The 20682-nt window shown below is 40.3% G+C and overlaps 2 protein-coding genes across 7 annotated transcripts in view; one reads left to right on the forward strand and one right to left on the reverse strand.

The window, feature by feature from the left end:
* The window catches only part of eif4e2 (eukaryotic translation initiation factor 4E family member 2), a 54433-nt gene extending 35884 nt beyond the window's left edge, over positions 1-18549 (forward strand). For 2 of the 5 annotated variants that reach the window (XM_055645421.1, XM_055645425.1), the window contains one exon: positions 5010-5601. In XM_055645421.1, the coding sequence (XP_055501396.1) occupies positions 5010-5049 (40 nt within the window). In that variant the 3' untranslated portion in view covers positions 5050-5601. Of the gene's footprint in view, positions 1-3035; positions 3091-5009; positions 5602-17700 lie in introns of those variants that run through there. The other 3 variants (XR_008724524.1, XM_055645422.1, XM_055645423.1) reach the window with 3 other exon arrangements.
* A 140-nt stretch (positions 18550-18689) lies between these two features.
* chrnd (cholinergic receptor, nicotinic, delta (muscle)) overlaps positions 18690-20682 on the reverse strand; it is a 42016-nt gene continuing 40023 nt past the window's right edge. For both annotated transcript variants that reach the window (XM_055645418.1, XM_055645417.1), the window contains exon 12: positions 18690-19269. In XM_055645418.1, coding sequence (XP_055501393.1) covers positions 19087-19269 — 183 coding nt within the window. In that variant the 3' untranslated portion in view covers positions 18690-19086. The remainder of the gene's footprint in view (positions 19270-20682) is intronic.

A 20682-nucleotide genomic window follows, 5' to 3' on the forward strand; every position in this document is an offset into this window, starting at 1 on the left:
AAGATTTGTCACCTATCCATTCCCTCCACAGATGCTGTCTGACCCGCCGAGTTACTCCAGCACTTTGTTTTGTTCTGAGTAAACAGAATGGTTTTGCCTTTTTTGAACAAGACATACCTGTGCAATTTTCCACATTGTTGGGTAGTATTACTGTACTGTAGTAGCAGTGGAAAATTGCACCCAGTGGAACTTTAGAACATGAAATCTTCAATTCTGATTAAAGAATTATTAGGTATTCATTATTAAACTCTGCAATTTAGTGGCAATTTCATACTTATGCCCCAGCTGCATGAGGAGGTAAATTTCCCACACTTTATCCATTTTTCAATAAACCACTAAAGTTGAAATATTTATATATCCCAAAATTAAAGCAAACTATAATAAAAACATAATTTTGAACTGCTATTACCCACAAGCAGAAATGTGTACCACCATAACCATAAAGTCATAGGGTGTGAAAACATGCCCTCAGGCCCATCTAGTCCACCCTGTACAACATGCCTCACCTACATTAGTCCCACCTGCCTATGTTTGGCCCATATCCCTCTAAACCTATTCTATCCATGTACCTGTCCAAATGTATTTTAAATGTTGTGATAGTACTTGCCTCAACTGCCTCCTCTGGCAGCTCGTTCCATATACCCACCATCCTTTTGTGTAAAATCAAAAGTGCCCCTCGGGTTCCTATTAAATCTACCCCCCTTCATCTTAAGCCTATGTACTTTGCATCTTGATTCCTCTGCTCTGGGTAAAAGACTGTATTTACACTATCTAATCCCCTTTTGATCCTATACACTACAAAATCACTCCTCGTCCTCCTGCATTCCAAGGAATAAAATCCTATTCTGCTTGACCTCTCCCTATCGCTCAGGTCTTGAGTCCTAGAAAAATCCTCAAATCTTCTGCGCCCTTTTCAGTTTAACAGCATTTTTTCTATAACAGGGTGACCAAACTGTACACAATTGGGCCTCAGCAATGTCTTGTACAACTGCAACATAACCTTAGTTTAGTTTAGAGATACAGCGTGGGAGCATGCCTTCAGCCCACTGAGTAAAGGCCAACCAGTGATCCACGCACACTAACATTATCCCACACACACTAGGGACAATTAACAATTTTTTCCAAGCTAATTAGCTTACAAACCTGTAAGTCTTGGGAGTGTGGGAGGAAACCGAAGCACCCGGAGAGAACCCACTCGGGTCATGCGGAGAATGTACAAGCTCCGTACAGATAGCATCCGTAGTCATGACCTAACCCGGGTCTCTGGCACTGTGAGCCAGCAATTCTACCGCTGTGCCACCCATTTCTACCACTGCACCATTACCTCCCAACTCTTACACTCAATACTCTGACTGATAAAAGCCAATTTGTCAAAAGCCTTCTTGACCACACAGTCTACCTTGGTAGGAACAACATACGTGCACTCATAGATCCCTCTGCTCTGCAATACCCCCCAGATTCCTACCCTGGTTGGACTTCCCAAAATGTAACACCTCACACTTATCTGTATTAAATTCCATTAACCATTCCTCAGCCCACTTGCTCAACTGATCAAGATCTTGCTGCAATTTCTGATAATCATCTTCACCATCTACGATGCCAGCACATTTTGTGTCATCATCAAACTTGCTAATCGTGCATTGTTCATTCTCACCAAATCGTTGATATAAACCACAAACAACAAAGGGCCCAGCACTGATCCCTGAGGTACACCATATATCACAGGCCTCCTGTTTGAAAAACAACCCTCCACCATCACCCTCTTCTATGAAGCCAATTCTCTATTCAGTTGGCTAACTCGCCCTGGATCCCATGCGAACTAATCTTCCAGTGCAGTCCATCATGCGAACCTTATAAAATGTCCCGCTGAAGTCAGAACCTCAAGACCCACTGTACCAATTACATCGAACCTAAGAACTAATCCTAGTTTGATAGGCAGTGTAGAAATGTTTTCCAAGAGAAGCATCAAGGTAGGAATAACAAGAAACATCACCTGCAAGTTTTGTTTTTGTTTTAATACTCAAACTGGTATAGTTTTATTCTTAAAGGCAAAATTTGAAAGAGAAGAAAATGTATTTTATGCCAGCACTGTTAGAGTTTAATTTCAGTTAATATCTGTTGTGGAATTACTGATTAATGGTGCAATTATACCATATTGTTTCACAATTTGATTAGATATATAGCATTTTAATTTTGGATGATACAAATATTTCAACTTTCACGTCAATTTTTAAATATAATCATCAGCAATGGATTATTCTGTTTAAAAGTACCATTAAATTTGAATTTTCCTAAAATAGCTTTGTAACTCATCTTTCAATAATTAGTTAACACATCAGAATTTCAGGATTATTTCAAAGTAAGATGCCAGTAGACATTTTATTCTGGAGGTTTGAGATGTTACAGGGTCACTTTGGCAGATTTCTTGAAAATATGGGGCAAAAAATGTTCCAATTTATTGGCATCGAGTAAAGAGTGGAAATGTTTAATTTTGATTTTTGTGGTCTTTTTTGTCTGTTTTATACAACCCTTTTTTTTAAAACATGTGCTTGGTCTGGTCTCCATTTTGCACAACTCCAACTGGCCTGAAGTTCTTGAATGTACAAAATCAGATCCTTTCATGTTTTTAATTCTAGTCCATGCTTGTTTTGCATTGGATTTCCTTGCACTCTAAGATTTCTGCCATTATAATCTGCTGAAGAAAAGAATGCTGAATTAAACCCTATCATGAATTATACCAAGATTAAATTGTACTTGGGTACATAGAAATATTTCCGCAAAACAATTCCAATATTTTGTTTTATTCCTAGAATATCTTTTTCTGACGTAATTCTATTGGTTTATAATCACCTTCTTTAACAACACAAATAAACTGATGTGTTTAATATTGTTTGTATCTGGCTAAACCTGTACTGATAATGACCTAACATAACATTCTGGCCCATATCTTTTATGTTAAGAAAATATTGTCTGGATTTGTGTTCCTAAACACGTTTGTGGATAATTCCACTGTCTTTCCTAAATATAAATTTTAGATTGGTGTCCTGAAGGATGGAGGAGGAGGAGGATCTCCGCAAGGAGATCTCAAAGGTGATTTAAAAGTAATTTGATACAGTTGTTTGTGGAGAGCACATGAATGAAAAAGTGAATAAAGTAACATTTTACTGTCAGTTCCAGCGCACCATAATGGATGCACTGCAAGAACATGCACGGTGCATTTTTGTGATAGTACACACCAGTATGGGATAACGGCACCTCTAAAATGTTAAATATTATATCATTTTCCAGCAACGTGACATGGGTTTGTTGCATACCAACATGTTTTAGTCTACAAAAAAAGAACTGGACATAACCTGTGAGATACCAATGACTTTGAATCAGATAATTGAATGAGGTCTGGAACGTAATTGGGAGTGAGATTATTATGGTGGGAATGGGCATTGGTCAGTGGATAGGAATGAGAGTGAGAGATTGTGGATGCTGTTGAGTGGAAATCTAGAATTAAGAGTGGATCAGAATATGAGAAGGTGCGAGATGAAGGTAAGAAATTAATTTAACCTACACGCAGGTATCCCAGTGTCGTGCTGGAAAGACCCTGGTGTCCAATTGTGTTCACCAGTGGGAAATCGTGATTCGCAATCCACGTTATATCCGAAAGGGTTATGGCATGGATGTTCCATATGTCTCTAATGTTAAATCATATTGGAGTGCTAGGGTAACTTACTACCAAAGATAGTTGAATTCTGATGTTTCATCCTGGGAAAACATAAACTTTCTGAAGCATAATGCTGGAAAATACATTGAAACAGTGAACTTCTAGATTGGGCTGTTTTTCTATAGATATATTGTTTTCCCTGTCTTGTTTTGACTCTGACTTAGATTACTTTTCCATTTGAAATATTATTTCAATGAGGTTACACTTTTCAACACCCCTTTTATTAAGCTAAACTGGCATGCTATATAATGAGGGAGAGAATAATTTGTCTTTGTTTCCACTCCCCGTTGATACACCAATATCTCTGATGTTCCTTAAGGGGCTGTTCTGGACCCCTTTTGTTCTCATTGCCATCCTTTCAGTGATACTACCTAATTTCTCTCCACTCGGATTCCTCTCCTACTTTCATCACTTACTGGACCTCCACTATCATTCAAAGTTCGAGTAGAAACTTTTTCCAAACAGTTTTTGTGAAGCCTCGCATTTGCATTAGCCATGCTGTTCTTTAGTACACCAATTTATTCTCATCTCCCAAAAGTGTCGGTTTAAATTGCCATAGTGTGTAGATGAATAGCAGAATCTTCAGGTGGAAGTCATCAATGGTATAGAACATGGAACTGTACAGCACAGGAACAGACCATTCAGCCCACAATGTCTGTGCCGCACATGATGCCAAGACCAACTCTGCCTGCACATAATCCATATATCTCCAGTCCCTGCCTATCCATGTGATGTGATTAGGGGGAGAACAGGTTGCAGGGAAAATCATTTGGGGAATGGAATTGGTCTGTGAGCCAGAGACTGGATGGCCAAATGGCCTGTGTAGTAATCAAATGTGGAATATTTTTGGTACCTCAACTGTTGCCCTCTATTGCATGAGGTCTGAATTATGTATGCATTGAAATTAAGATGATAGGTTATGTTATTCCTTGTGGAAATTTGACACATTATTTGTTTTAGCCTTGATTGTAAAGGACTTTTTTAGTCCAATAGTCCATGTGGCATGGCATCTTTCAATACAGCCCTTCTAGCAAATGTGAATTTGATTTATTGCTACGTATTGTTTCAAATATTTGAAAAATTCATATTTTGTAACTGAAAACAATGCATTTTAAACACATTAATATTGTAATCATCGATAGCTTACCTGTAATTAAACTCTCATACTGAGATGTAATTCCATACCGTAAGGCATAATATTTGTAACTCTTTGTAGTTCATGTGTAATTAAAATCTCATGCAGAGATGTAATTACAAAGAGTCACATAATGCATTCTCTCTTCTTCCTTTGCAGAGACAATTCAAGCTTTCGAAATACAAAAATCACATTATGAGATCTCCGTTGCACTCAATTGTTTATTTGGAAGGTATGGCATGCTTTATTCTAAAGGAACTGCCACAATTTCGTTTCCAATACCAGTACTTCAGAAAGGGATAGTATTCAGTGTGAATCCCAACAAAAAGACATTGTTATTTCAGGGAAGAATTACTCTATTTTTGGTTGTTTTCACAGAATGAATTGCATTTTTTTTTTGTCAGGCTGGTTCTTTTATGCTAATGTACATTGTTTCTATGCAGTTCAGCTACCTTAGTTTTTTTTAATTGTGAATATTGTAAATGTTGGTGTTTTGTGAATACATTGTGGTAGACTGCGGAAATGAGTCTGCTTGCTGTCCTATATGTTAATGGTTTTCCCACCTTCTGATATTTCATTGTCATTGACCTTTGTAATTTATTTTCAACGTTTACTTTTTTTTAATAAATTTAATTTTTTTATGCTAATGAAAAAAATGCTACCATTCAGTTTTTCCTGGACTAAGTGTTTAGATCATAAGGATTTATCTGTCTGGTGCTATTTTCTAATAAAGGGCACTTTATGACTGAAAGATATGTGTTGTGTGTTAAATCTACTTAAGCCCAGAGGTTTTGAATGAAAAAGTTGCATGATTTTAATGACTATGACAGAAAAGGCTATTTAAGGTAGACAAAAATGCTGGAGAAACTCAGCGGGTGAGGCAGCATCTACGGAGCGAAGGAAATAGGCAACGTTTCGGGTCGAAACCTTCCCTCAGACTGACAGGTTATTTAAACGTGTGTTGCATGGAGAAATAAAATAGCAACAAGTATTTAAAATGCTATTTTCCATTAAAGAAAATATAATATTAGAGTAGATCTGTGGTGTATATATATTTTACAATTATCATGATGAGAAACTTAAATCTAGTCTGTTGGTCGTTCACTTTTTGTCCTTTTATACTTATGAAATGTACAATGGTTAATTAAGCTAAAACAGCATGGTAGCACACTTCTCGTATCAATGCCAACTTTTATAAACTATTATTTTTGCATAGTTTCACAACGAAATAAAAAATACATCATGTGTTTTTTCATATTAATTTTATTGCTAATGCTCATTTTTAAAGGAATTCTCTCCTTGTGTGAGTTATGTTATCTGTTTAAGAATACAAGGATAGTTCATGTTGCTTTTAGCACATGTTCAGCCTTTAATCATTGATGTTTCTGGATATGAAGGGAATTCCAGTCCTAAGGGACTACCCTTCTTTTGAGACCAAGTCTCTTGATTCTAAACTTAGGCAGGGGAAAGCTGCTCCTGCATTCAGCCTGGCATGCCCTGGAAGAATTTTGTGACTTTAAGATCTCTCATTCTTTCAAACTGGGAAGGTTATATGCCTGCACTACATGCTCTCCACTCAAATCAGGAATCAATCTGATGAATCATCTTTGTGATCTCAGTATAACAGTCATTTCCTCCTTGGATTAAGGTGACCAAAACTGTACCAAATACATCAGGTGCGGTCTTGCTGTAGCTCCACATAACTGCAGTAAGGTATCTTTAGTGCTATACTCACATTTTTTCCCCATAATAACGTCCTTCCTAATTAATTCTTGACAAATCTTGAAATTCAGCTATTTTTTCAAATATTATTTCAACCAGACCAGGTGCTCACAGCTCCAGTGACACAGATTCAATCCTGATCTCTGGTGCTGGATGTGTAGACTTTGCACATTTTCCCTGTAATCATAAGGGTTGCCCCCAAAGTGCTCCAGTTTTTACCTACTTCCCAAAGATGTGCTGGAGGGATGTATAAATTATCCCTAATGTAGGGAGTGGAAGGTGAATCAGGGTGGAGTTGATCGGTATGTGACAGGGAATAGATAGATAAATAAGTAGGGTAATGAGATTACTGGCATAGACAATGGGCTAAATGGGCTTTCATGGGTTTAAAGGCCTTTTATGTTGTGAGGAACATACAGAGAAAAAAAATGGAATATTCCACAACGGAGGAGTGGGGGAACAATGATAGATTTTTTTTTAATCGGATTTGAGCCTAGGGTATGTGCACCAGCTTTTGGAACTATCTAACCAGTCCTATTCACTGCTTCCAAATTCCATGCAAGCCTTAAATTAATTTACTTTCCAAGTATATCCAATTTCCTTTTGAAAGTTATAATTAAAAGTGTTTCGAGTATATCTTTTCGGCAATGTTTTCAAGAAGGAACTTTGTGTTGATTTAATTCTCTTGTCCACTACAGTTATTTTTTTCACAAATTATTTCTGATATATGTTCTTTGGTTACCAATAGTTTTTGCAGCTAGAAATAGCCTTTGAAAAAGCATTATAATTTTGAATGGACCTAAAATATCTTCTGACACTGACTGTCACTGTATGTCATGTTGTTATCTGTGGGCGGAGCACCAAGGCAAATTCCTTGTATGTGAATACTTGGCCAATAAACTAACTTACTTACTTACAAAAATCATCTTCTCTTATGCAGGGAATGTTCACCGGGATGTTGTCTATAATGGTGTGTTTAAGTTATGAGGATAGGCTGGGTTTGTTCTTGGAGCGGTGGAGGCTGAAGGGGGACCTGGTAGAGAGATCACCTGGTAGAGAGACGTACCTAAAACTAGATGGCATAGATCTTTGGTGAGGGGTAAAGGGTTTAGTGCCAATATGATGTGGTTGGAATCTCATATACACTGCCTACCTGAGTGGTACACTCAGAATATTGGAGAAACATCTAACCAAGCATATGAATTGCCAAGGTATATTAGGTTACGGACAGTGCTGGTAAATTAAATTAGTATAAACAGGCACTTGATAGCATGGACATTTCAAAGGGCATGTGTCCTGTATGATTCTCTGAACAATCTTATCTTCCTTTATTGATATAATTGGAGTTTCATCTCTGCCTGGCCCCCACGCACCATCCCACAGCCCTTCCTCAAACCATTCAGTTCAATTTTGTTCTTACCCTCTGGAACTCTCAACATCCTGCCAAGCCTTCATGAATTTAATGGGCACCTTTAAAAGGCTGCTTCCCAAAATCCCTTTTCTACCATCCCTTTTCTCCTAACTGTTTCTCAAAGACAATGCAGTAATTCCTCATTTGAATAACCCCCTTATAACAGATTTTGGATATAGCCGCCGGACTGCTGACCGATTCCCGGCTCCAATTGGCTACCCAGTCGTTTTGAGCCCCAGCTTCTGACCCGATTTGCGAGGTGCTCCAGGGAAGCCTTCCTCACCCATCGTACAGTCCGGTGGCACGGCTGTTGTTGCGGCTCACGTTGTAGCCCCCCTGTGCTGTCTTTGGGCCACTGACAGAACGTGCTTGGTTGCCATGGGGCTCCCTCCCCTCTCACCTGCTATCGCTACCATGTCAGCAACTCCGGTGAGGAAGGCAGTGGCAGTGGGGGAAGGGAGGGAGGGAAGGGAAAGAAGCCGAGTGCACAGAGCGACGGGAGAAACAGGCGGCAGCGGTAGAAGGAAGAGTAGACAAGTCATGGCCAACAGCAAGAAACAGCAGCCGGTGAGAGGGGAGGAGACCCCCACAGTGACCAAGCTCATCCTGTCAGTGGTGGCAGCCTGAAGAAAGCGCTGTCACATGGGCCTACAACGTGAGCCACAACAACAGCCGTGTCACCAGACTGTGCAGTGGAAATTGCAGATATTAGTAGTAAGCACAAGGTAGTGATTGTGGGAGATCCCAACTTGTCCACACATAGACCAACAACACATTCTGTAATGGGCTGGATGGGGTTTGAGACCAAATGTGTGCAGGATCTACACTTTCCACACCGCAATACATAGCCCCATCTAGAGAAGGGTCCCAGTGCTCCCTCTCCTGTTCCTATCCATGTACGGGTCAGGTCTTAATGTATGCTTTGGGGAACAGTTCGGTACCTGTCTCACAATACCATTAGTTTCAATATAATTACCAGAGGGTCAGAATCATTACCTAGGGTTGAGGTTTTTGATTGGAGAACTCCCTCACTTTGAACCTAAGTGCTCTGGGATCTCAATTCCCCTAAATAGGGACAGTTTGAGCATGGGAAAGATGTGGAATAGAAATAGAAACATAGAAATTAGGTGAAGGAGTAGGCCATTCGGCCCTTCGAGCCTGCACCGCCATTCAAAATGATCATGGCTGATCATCCAACTCAGTATCCCGTACCTGGCTTCTCTCCATACCCCCTGATCCCCTTCGCCACAAGAGAGACATCTAACTCCCTCTTAATAGGTAGCAATGAGTAAAGGAGGTGCTTGAGGAGTATGGCAGAATGTAAAAAGAATCTCAAGAAAGAAATTAGAAAAGCTAAAAGAAGATATGAGGTTGCTTTGGCAAGTAAGGTAAAAGTAAATCCAAAGGGTTTCTACAGCTATATTAATAGCAAAAGGACAACGAGGGATAAAGTTGGAACAATTAGAGCATCTAGAGTGGACAGCCCCTTAAGAAATTTTGTAAGTTTGGGGGAGATCCCCTTGAAATCTTCTATTTTCTAGAGAGTATAAACCAAGTCTAAGGAGTCTTTCTTCATATGACAGTCCTGACATCCCAGGACTCAGTCTGGTGAACCTTCTTTGCACTCCTTCTATGGCAATAATGTCCTTCCTCAGATTTAAGAGACCAAAACTGTACGCAATACTCCAGGTGTGGTCTCACCAAGACCCTGTACAACTGCAGTAGAACCTCCCTGCTCCTATACTCAAATCCTTTTCAAATGCTATGAATGCTAACATACCATTCGCTTTCTTTACTGCTGCTGTTGTTGCATGTGTTAAAAAATGACTGGTGAGTAAACCTGACACCCAGGTCTCGCTGCATCTCCCCTTTTCCTAGTCGGCCACCATTTAGATAATAGTCTGCTTTCCTGTTTTTGCCACCAATATGGATAACCTCACATTTAACAGGGTCTGATTACTGAACTGTCAACACATTTGCCCCTCACCCAGTTTGACTAATCACCTTGCAGTTTCCTAAGAGCATCCTCTCATTGATGAGGGTAAAGCAGCTTATGTTGTCATCCGCAAACTTGGAGATATTGCCTTTCAATTCCCTCATCCACATTAATATATATTGTAAATAGCTGGGTTCCAGTACTGAGATTAATGGAGGGTACCCCAGATGGATTCACTGCCTGCCATTGTGAAAAGAGAGACCCGTTTACTGGTACTCTTTGCTTCCTGTTTGCCAGCCAGTTCTCTATCCACATCAATACTGAACCCCCAATGCCTTGTGCTTTAAGTTTGTCATGTACATCAATGATCTGGATGTGGGTGTGTAAATTGGAAAGCCTTCTGGAAGTCCAGATACACTAAGATCCACTGGTTCTCCCCTATAATGAAGTAGATTTACATCCTCGAAGAAATTCTATAAGATTCGTCAGAAGAGTGGGCTTTACCTTTCGTAAATGCATGCTGACTTTGTCCAATGATTTCACCACTTTCCAAATGCACTGCTATCCCATTTTTAATAACTATAACTGACTCTAGCAGTTTCCCCACTAACGATGGGGGATCTGGGAATACTGTGCACAGTTCCCTGAAAGTGGAATCTTCATGTGGATAGTTTGGTACCCGCCAGCTTTCAGGTGTACTCCAGAATCTAAAGAGTTTTGTATAAAGATTATTACTAATGCATCCACTATTTCTGGAGCTACTTCCTTAAGTACTCTGGGATGCAATTTATCTGGCCCTGGGGATTTATCGGCCTTTAGGAATCCATTCAATTTACAAAATACACCAGAGTACCTGGATTTCACTCAATTCCTCCAACTCCTTTGCCCGCGGTCCAGCAACGGCAAATTATTTAGTTTCCAGAGTGAAGGTTGAACAAAAGGGCTTTATTCTTTGGAGCGCCATAGGTTTGGGGGACATGATAGAGGTCTTTGTTTCTGATGCAAGGGATAGACAGAGTTGACGTGGATAAGCTTCTCCCACTGAGAGTAGGGAAGATTCAAACAAGGGGACATGACTTGAGAATTAAGGGACAGAAGTTTAGGGGTAACCTGATCTATTTTTCCTTTCCTAATTAAGCCCTTGGTGGCTGTGCTGGAATGAATTTCTTCCAGTGAAGGTGGTATGCTGGTTTTTTTGGCTAATTTGTACGCATCATCCTTCGCTTTGATACTATCCCTGATTTCCCTTGTTATCCATGGAGGGTTATGCTACCTTCCCTGATTTATTCTTTTGCCAAACTGGGATGAACATTTTTTGTAGTTCATCCAGAAGGGTCTTTAAATGGCCTGTTTCCATATGCTGTAACCCTTTTAGAATTATATTGTGAAGGAAAATCTTGGCCAATTCACGTCTGTACCATCAAAGTACATTTCTTTAAGTTCAGAACATGTTGTTTCTAAATTAACAATGTCACTCTCATAGAGTCTCAAGAACTCAACCATTGTATGGGAAACTCTTCTTTAGAGTCACGTACAGCGATTGGAACAACCCTTCATCCCATTTGTCCACACCGTCTAAAATAGCCTGCTCTACACGTTGGTTCCCACCTACCCTCTGATTTAGATCCTATCCCACATACATTCCAAGAAATTTCTTAAATGTTGCGATGCCACCTTTCTCCCAACTACCTACTAGTTTGAAGTCACACCACCACAACGTTTTGCCTTAAAACATTACCTCTCAGGTTCCTATAAAATCTTACTCCCCTCACCTTTAACCTAAGTCCTCTGGTTCTCAATTCCCCTACTCTAGGCAAATGTCTGAGCATTTACCCAATCTATTCCTCTCATGAATTTGTGCTCCTCTGTAAGGTCGCCCCTCATCTTGTGCTACAAGTACTAAAGTCCCAGCCTACTCAACCTCTCGCTATAGCTCAGACCCTCGAGTCCTGGCAACATCCTCGTAAATCTGCCTCTCCCACTGAGCTACTGCGGCATTTTGTGTCTATCTTCTCTGCACCTTTTCCAGCTTGACAACATCTTTCCTATTACATGGTGACCAAACTGAGCACAATATTCTAAATGTGGCTTCGCCACCATCGTATATAACTGTAACATAACCTCCCAACTACTATAAATACTCTGACTGATAAAGGCCTTTTTGACCCATCTACCTGTGATGCCACATTCAAGGAACTATTTACCTGCACTCCTAGATCCCTCTGCTCTCCAACACTCCCCAGAGCTCCCCTTCCTTTGTTAGACTTCCAAAAATGCAACACCTCACATCTCTCTCAAAGCCCATCAACCATTCCTCAGCCCTCCTGCCCAACAATCATGATCCTGCTGCAATTTTTGGCAACCATTGACTGCATTGACTACAATACCACCCACTTTTGTGTCATCTGCAAACTTGCCAATCTTGCCTTGTATGTTCTCATCCAATTCATTTATATTGATGACAAACAGCAATGGATCCAGCACTGAATTCTGAGGCACACAACTAGTCACAGGCCTTCAGACCGAGAAGCATCCTTCCACCATCACCCTCTGCTTTCTTACATGAAGTCAATCTTTTGAAGAAAATCAAATGTCATGAGAACGGAGGTGAGAATTGAACTGTAGAGCAGAAGAAGTAAAATCAGATGCATTTAATAACTTTAAGAAACATTTAGAGAGACATTTAAATAGGCACGGTTTAGAAGGATGCCAAAATACAGGCAAATGAGATAGAGTAGATGGCCGTAAAGGCCAGCATGAACATTATGCGCCAAAGGCATGTTTCTATCCTGTATGACCTTGACTCTGCATTCCATTTTAATTGTCATTTTATCTCAAGAAATATTTTTTTTGTGATTCTTATCATAATTCATGTTTTCTTGCCATAGGGCAGGAGGTTTGTCAGCCCTTCAAGTCTTTCCCTGTTCTTGGAACATTTCCATCAGTTCCACTCCCTCCCAATCCATTCGTTCTCACATACCAGTCAACTCCTCTGATATTCTCCGCCACCTATGTACACTACAGGCAATTTACAGTGGCCATTTAAGCAATCAGCACTTATTTGGGATATGGGAGGGAACCAGAGCACACAGGAAATCCATGCAGTTACATGAAATTATGTAAACTCCACAGACAGCATGCAAACATGGGATAGAAATTGGGTAGTGGGAGCTGAGCCACAACTGCTTAAACTGCTGCGCCACTGTGTGGCCCTGTGATGTCTATGCACCTATTTTGCCATATATGCTGTCATTCAATTGATGCTGCTTCATTTATATAGTTTAATAGGAAGGAACTGTAGATGCTGGTTTAATCCAAAGTTAGACTGAAAAAGGTGGAGTATCTCAGCGGGACAGGCAGCATCTCTGGAGAAAAGGAGCAGTTGACATCTTGGGCTAAGGGGAAAGGTCTCGGCCCGAATCGTCACCTATTCCTTTTCTCTATAGATGCTGTCTGACTCGCTGAGTTACACCAGCTTTTTGTATCTATCTTCATTCATGTAATTCCTTTCCATCTCTCTGCAGTATTGATTTACCTTCTGAAGCCACATACAATTGTTCACCTTGTTGAGATGCTCTTCCAGGATCACACGCAACACCTAAATAGAAACTCTATACAAAATTATTACCTTTTAGTTTAAATATTAAACGCAACTCCGTAATGATCCTTACCACGAAACATGTTCAGGGAAACATAAGTGAAGGTTTATCCCCATTTTGTTTTAATCGTTCTTGGTAAGTGGAGGGCTTCCAATTTGTTGTTGAAGGAAGTGATTGAGTCTTTTCATGAAATTAATTTGAAGCAAGGGAATTGAATCATACTACCATTAAAGTCAATTTAAAACCGCTGGTTTAGAACGTTCACATTGCGCTGGATTTGTGAGAGCAGTGCTGCTAACTGTTTGCTAAAACCTGCGAGTTTGATGACCCTCAAGGACTATCCTTTTGATCAGCGACGTTTGATTTATGCCTTTTCTTTGCAACACTAAAAACGTTTTAAACCCGCCCCCTCTCGCCTCACGCACACGGGGTATCAGGTAGGTTTTGTCTACATACTGTAAATCGGACTATCCGATTGACTTTAATCGTGTTCCGTTATTCACTGAAACCATATCGATTGATCATGTTCATGGATGGATGGAATTTTTTCAATATCTGTTTACAACTTATAGCATTTTGCAACAAAGAAGAATTCATGGCACAGATGGGAGTAAACTATATGATCATTACCCCTCACCTGTATCTACCTATTACTTGCCTGACTTTGTCCTACCCCTCTTCCAACCTTCTTCCTCCGCCCCCCCCCTCCCCATCATAATCAGTCTGAAGAAGGGTTCGGACCTGAAACTTCAGCTAACCACGTTCTCCACTTTTTGTCTTTTATAAGGGTTGATTGATTATCTCGTTGTAATGGAACTTTAGCAATGAGTGAGTATAATATGAAGTATTTTATATTGAATTTGGAAATGTTGTAAATTAATCTGAAACCTTAACAAAGAATACTATGTGCAGTATTAGAGGAGAATTGGCTGTGGCTAATTGGGAAAATACATTTCATAAGGAAATACGTGTGGAAAAGTGATCATTTCATGGCTGACGATCAATTTAAATCAAAGGAAAATGCTACTAAAGATGACTGATTTAGAAGATGACCTGAAAGTTAGGAGTATTTTAGAACTCAACAAAGGAAGACCAAGAAATTGAATTTTTAACAAGTCAAAACTTAGAATGGATAATAGGAAACCAGTGGCTGTCATATATTTAGATTTTTAGAAGACTTTCTAATTATAATTCACAGTTCCGGGAACCAAAATTCAATCCTGATATTCATTGTTTTGTTGTGGAGTTTGCAAGTTCTCCCTGTGACCATTTGTTTTTCCCTTGTGTGCTTTGGTATCTGTTTGCATCCGAAAGATGTGTGGGCTGAAGATAATTGTCTATTGTAAATTGCCTCTAGTGTGTAGGTGAACAGTAGAATCTATGAGCGTTGATGAGAATCTGAGGAAACTCAAATGGGATTAGTCTTCTTCTTATCGAGTCCACACACAAGATTAGAAGTTGTTCAGCCAGAGCTGAACACATTTCTCGGCATCTGCATACAATGGTGTCTGTCTTGCGCTTCTTGTGTGTGGTGATGGAAAGATTGGTGGAAACAGAGCCACAACGTGAACGCTCTTTCCTTGATCCCAAATGGGATTAGTGTAAGAGGAGGATTATTGTAAATGGACGTTTGATGTCCATAGAGGGCTGGGAGACGTGCTGTGTAAGTTGATGGCTCTATACCACACAGGCGGTTGATCAACAAGATTAGAGACCGCAGTATTGTGCAAATATATTGACGTGGATTAATAGTTGGTTATCAAATTAAAAGCAATGAATAACAATAAATGGACCCCTACCAGGTATTTAATACATTAGCACAGAGATCTGTGCTTGGGCACAAGCTATTCACAATCTATTTCATAAATCCAATCTGGCCCTGGGGACTTATCCACCTTAATGCTCTTCAAGAGACCCAACACCAACACCTTCTTGATCTCTACCTAGACCTCCATACTAGTATAGCCCACCCTCCTTTATCCTTAAGGGGCTGTCCCATTTGGGCGACCTAATCCGCGAGTTCTGTTGAGTTTGCCCTCGACTCGTACTCGCAGCATGGTCGACACGAGGTCCTAGGAGGTCTTTGTAACTCTCCTTCATGCTCGAGAGTAGTCCCCATGTACTCGAGGCCTCAACTAGGTTGCAGCGTACTTTTCAACATGTTGAAAAATGCTCGCGAGTAAAAAAAAGTCGCCATGGAAAAAATCGATATTTTTTGTACTCGTAGGTTTAGTCGTAGTAGGTTGGCATGTTAGTCATAGGTAATTGAGGGCAGTCTGTAATCGAAGGTAGTTATAATTAGTCTTCATCATAGTTGAAGGGAGATCGAAGGAGGTCGTCTTTACTCTCCACTATTCGGTGTCCAATTTTCCCAAAGTTAGTCATAGCTAGTCGAAGCTAGTCTTCAACATTGTCGAAGGAGGTCGAAGGAGGTCTTCTACATAGTCGAAGGAGGTCTTCAACTTATAAAACTCTGATCTTGACATTTTTTCAAACTCTCCTAAACTCGCCAATTAGGTTGCCGCAGTGGGACAGCTCCTTTAGTGGTCCTACCCTCTCCTCCTTTGTAATCTCTATACATAAAACTCTGATCTTGGATGTGTATTTATTTGTCTGGCTCCCCTCCTCCTCTTTCCCCCCTCCTCATTGAAAGTCACACAAGGAATACTCATGCTCTAATTTGCAATTGTCTGTGCACAAAATTTTAACTGGGGTGAAGCATATTGTGTAAATTTGTCTTTTGCATGCTTTTATTTTAACCAGAAAATAGATTTTCAGTGTAAGTTGATATTGGGTCTTTTTGTTGCAACTTTGCAGTTTGAAAATTATTTTCTAAACAAATTTCAAATATCACAACATGATTGGCATAACATGTACTTTTATTAGTTAACCACAACTGGATTTGCATACATCTAAATTTTTATTAGTTTAAAATTAGAGTGATCAAACTTGCAAAACTATTTATTAGATGATCTAAAAGGAGATCGATTATAGACTTGACCACATAAAATGCTATTTTGAGTTGAAATTAAAAGGTACAGCAGACAAGAAACAAGGAAGATTCAAGTCCTTCAGGCACACTTAAAAAAAATGTTAATATTATCATTTTATTTGATGAGCTGCTGCCACCAACAATCTACTCTATGAAATATAACAGAAAAGAATACTTTTACACAACATTCAAGTATAAATTATTTTTGCATACATAATTAAATATTTGTCATAATATGCGGATTGCCACTAAGGTCTTAACATTTAATGCACATTCATTTTGATATATTTGAGTTATTTGGTTGATTGTTGGAATTTATTATTTTCAGCATTCACTTGTTCCTTGGCTGTAGTGGATGTAATATATTTGCATGCTGCATGTGTACATTTGTCCAAATCATTTTTTACTATATTCATATTCCAGCATATAACAACCACAGTAGGATTTATGTACGTATAGCAATGTATATATCTAAATAATGCACAATTTCTATAAGTTAATGTTTAAGATAAATGTGCATAGTTTCTCTTTTATAGATTATCATACAGAGTGGGATGAAGGTTGACAGGTGCACACATTGTTCGAAAAAAGGAGCTGCAGATGCTGGTTTACAAAAGAAGACACAAAGTGCTGGAGTAACTCAGCGGGCCAGGCAGCATCTCTGGAGAACTTGGATAAGTGACGTTTTGGGTCGGCATCCTTCTGAAACTGAAGAAGAGTCCGAAACCGAAGTGTCACCTATTCATGTTCTCCAGAGATACTGCCTGATTTACCGAGTGTCTTTGTGTCTTTTATTGTTAGGTGATTTCCGCTTCACGGCACAGCAGAAGTTAGTGATGGTGACAATTCACAATCTGCTCCTAACATGACTCCAACTGACATGCTCATTACTATCTGTCTATTACCGGAAGTGTCAGTATAAGCAACGATTGGCCACCTGCGATGTGTAGGTGATCTTGGGGGAGCAACAAACCACTTAGTCTTCAGAAACACCACATACTGGGCTCTGATGAACCGGTTTTACCAAGGCTATCATTACAGAAGCATATGATATCCTCCAGGGAATACCGGGGCCACACTTTTATGCCTGAATCAATCTTTTTGTGCTGATCCTTAAAAGTTCAATTCTCATCATACAGTCTTTCCAAACAGTTGCAGCAGGTTCCTGATTCATGGATATTTGGTTTCAGATCATCAAGGCCATGAGATGGACCCTAAAGAGTAGTAGAAGCAAGACGAACAGAAGGAAGCCTACTTATTATTCGCAGCCTCTCTTCACAACTGAGTGGAGGAGATGACATGATTCCTAGCACCTTGAAGAAGAGTGGATCTCATAAGGTGAATATGAAATGATAGATCCAAAAGTAAAACCACAGCTCCTCTACCCACAAGATGCACAAGCAGCCAGGTGGAGGTGCCCAGCCTGCCATTGGGTTCTTCAAATCCTATCTTGCAGATCCAACTGCAATGATTATAACTGAGTATCGGATCCGCTTACCAAAATGGCTTGTCACAAATTTGTTCAGTGGACTGTAGTTCACCCTGACAATTTTTGTGTTAATATATAATTTATTTCTGCTTTGCTCAACTATAGCTCCCTCCTATAGCCAGTTTCTGTGGGAGTGGAGGCCTTTAAATGCTAGCATCCTTCCCAGTATCATGCTCGTGAACAGGTCTGAATGGTGCAGGTCCTATTGTAGCAGATGCTTAGGGTGTAAATCACCTGAGACTATTTCAAGCATTTTAGACAAATTTCATGAACTTTTTGCAGGAAACGTGTATGAGCAGTAGAATTAAATATAACAATGGTTTTGTTTGACAAAAAGGGTGAAATCCGCATTCCAGGCTGTAATTGCTGAGTAATACACCAGGTTTGAAAAATGCTCAGATTATGATCATGGCTTTCAAAAATGTTCATTTTTAATGTTTTGTATATAACAACTGTGGCTCTATTTTGGAAGTACTTAATTGACTATAAACTACTGGGATGCAATTGGGTGGTGAAAAATGCACAACTTGAATTAAAGTTGAATTAAATATGGAGTTTGGTAGATGTTGGCCACGTTCCCACTTTCTGGAAATAATTTAAGTTCAGTTTAGTTTATTGTCATGTGTACCGAGGTACAGTGAAATATAAGGTGTGACGGACCTAATGACAGCTGGGCATCTCCACCTGATTGCTTGTGCATCTTGTGGGTAAAGTGCATTGGTTTTACTTTTGGATCTATCATTTCATATTCTCCTTATACAGCTCAAGCCACAATGCTGCCACATATGTCCAAACAATTACAAACATCTAAGATTGAAAATCATTAATGATGTAGCTGGTCTAAAAATAAGTAAATAATTTAAAGATTTGAAGGCACAAGTATTTTCTAACTTTCCCTTTATGAAAATCTATTCTTAGCAGTTTGTAGTTGTTGGGACATATGTGCCCAAAGATTATTTCAAATCTCCTTGCGTGTCCATATCACATTTTTAGTTCCTCTTGTTTGCGTCGTTTTTGTGTAATGAAGTGTGTGAGTATGCAAGTGTGTCCAATGATTCTCCCAGGGTAATTTGCAATTTCCCGAAGGTTACATACATTGTGTGCGATGTGTTGAATATTCAAAGGAATCGCCTTCAAATGGCAATGGTGGAGGGTGATTGAGGTTTCCCATCATAAAAATGAAGATGGTTCCAAAGATCATCACTGGAGTTATGATGAACATACACAGCCTGTCCACAGTCTGGGCCACAAGATGCCAGCTCTCAACTTCCTGAAACAAATGGGTAAAAAATGCAGGCATTTTTATTTGGAATAATTTTACGCACAATTCCCTTGTACTGACTGTTATGGCAGTGAATCAAATTGCAATCTTTAGTTAAAGCAAGGTTTTAGAATTGCAAAGTTGAGGTAAATATTCCAAAGAATAGCAGTTTTATTTCCAGATGCATAGTACAATATTATACAAAATATAATATAACCACATTTTCATGAAATGCAAAGAAGGAATCATTTCTGGAATTAATATATAAAATACTAGACCAAGTGCAGACCCGTTGGGTTCCCCCAACGTGCAGTTGTGGGGGGGGAGGCGGCATGCAGCGTCACACACACCAACTATCCCCCCCCACCCCCCTGCACTCACGCTAATTACCCCCCTTGATATTATATTAATATTATTAATTTGCTCCTTTTACCCCATAACCACCCTATCTGCTGACGCATAGCCCCCAACTTGCAGTCACAATCTAGAGGGGGGGGGGGGGGGGGAGGGGGGTAGAGATGAGTGCAGGGCAGATAGAGTCCGGGCAGAGACCAGAGAGAGAGAGAGACTTCCAAACTTTAAAACAGAGAGAGGGGCAAGAGGTAGAGGGGGGAGAAGAGGAAGGGTAAAGGGGGGGAAAGGTGGGGGAGGAGAGAGAGAGTAGAAAGTGAGGTGGGGAAGAGAGGGAATTCTGAGAGGGTGGGGAGGCTGTGGAGGCCAAGTCAGTGGAGGGAAGAGGGTAAGGTGGAGATAGAGGATTTTTGGTTAGAGGGTGGGGGTGAGAGGGAGAGTTATGGGGAGAGAGGAGAGGGGTAGAGAGAGGGGGGAGGAGGAGGGAGAGGAGGGGGATCAGCCATGATTGAATGGCAGCGGAGAGACTTGAGGGCCGAATGGGGGGGAGAGGAGGGAGAGGAGAGGGGGGAGGAGGAGAGGAGATGGGGGGAGGAGGAGAGGAGAGGGGAGGAGGAGAGAGAGAGAGAGAGGGATAGAGAGGGATAGGGAGAGAGAGAGGAACCCAAACCCCCCAAACAACCATTTGACGGCAGTGCTTTTTTATTTCAAACTAACCATATTTTATTTTCAAACCACATTAAGGGTACTTACTCACAGGTGTGAAGAAATTTGTTCAGTGTCATTCAGAGCTCAGAGTGCCCTCAATGTTGCAGAGTGATTGAGGCACACCACTTGCAGAGACTGATTGAGGCACGTCACTTGCAGAGACTGATTGAGGCACACCACTTCCTGGTTTTATAGTCCCTCCCCCCTGCTGCCAGCAGGGGCAGCAGAGAGAATGGGGAATTTTGTAAAATCATTAATATCTCTGTCATTTTTCATCGACGGGAAAAATCCTCGGCACACATACGACGGAGGGGGGCTCTGAGCAAGGTGGCCAAAAATGACGGCCGTAGGTGGCGGCGTTCT

This window comes from Leucoraja erinacea, chromosome 14 (genome assembly GCF_028641065.1).
Source record: "Leucoraja erinacea ecotype New England chromosome 14, Leri_hhj_1, whole genome shotgun sequence".
Taxonomy (NCBI): Eukaryota; Metazoa; Chordata; class Chondrichthyes; order Rajiformes; family Rajidae; genus Leucoraja; species Leucoraja erinaceus.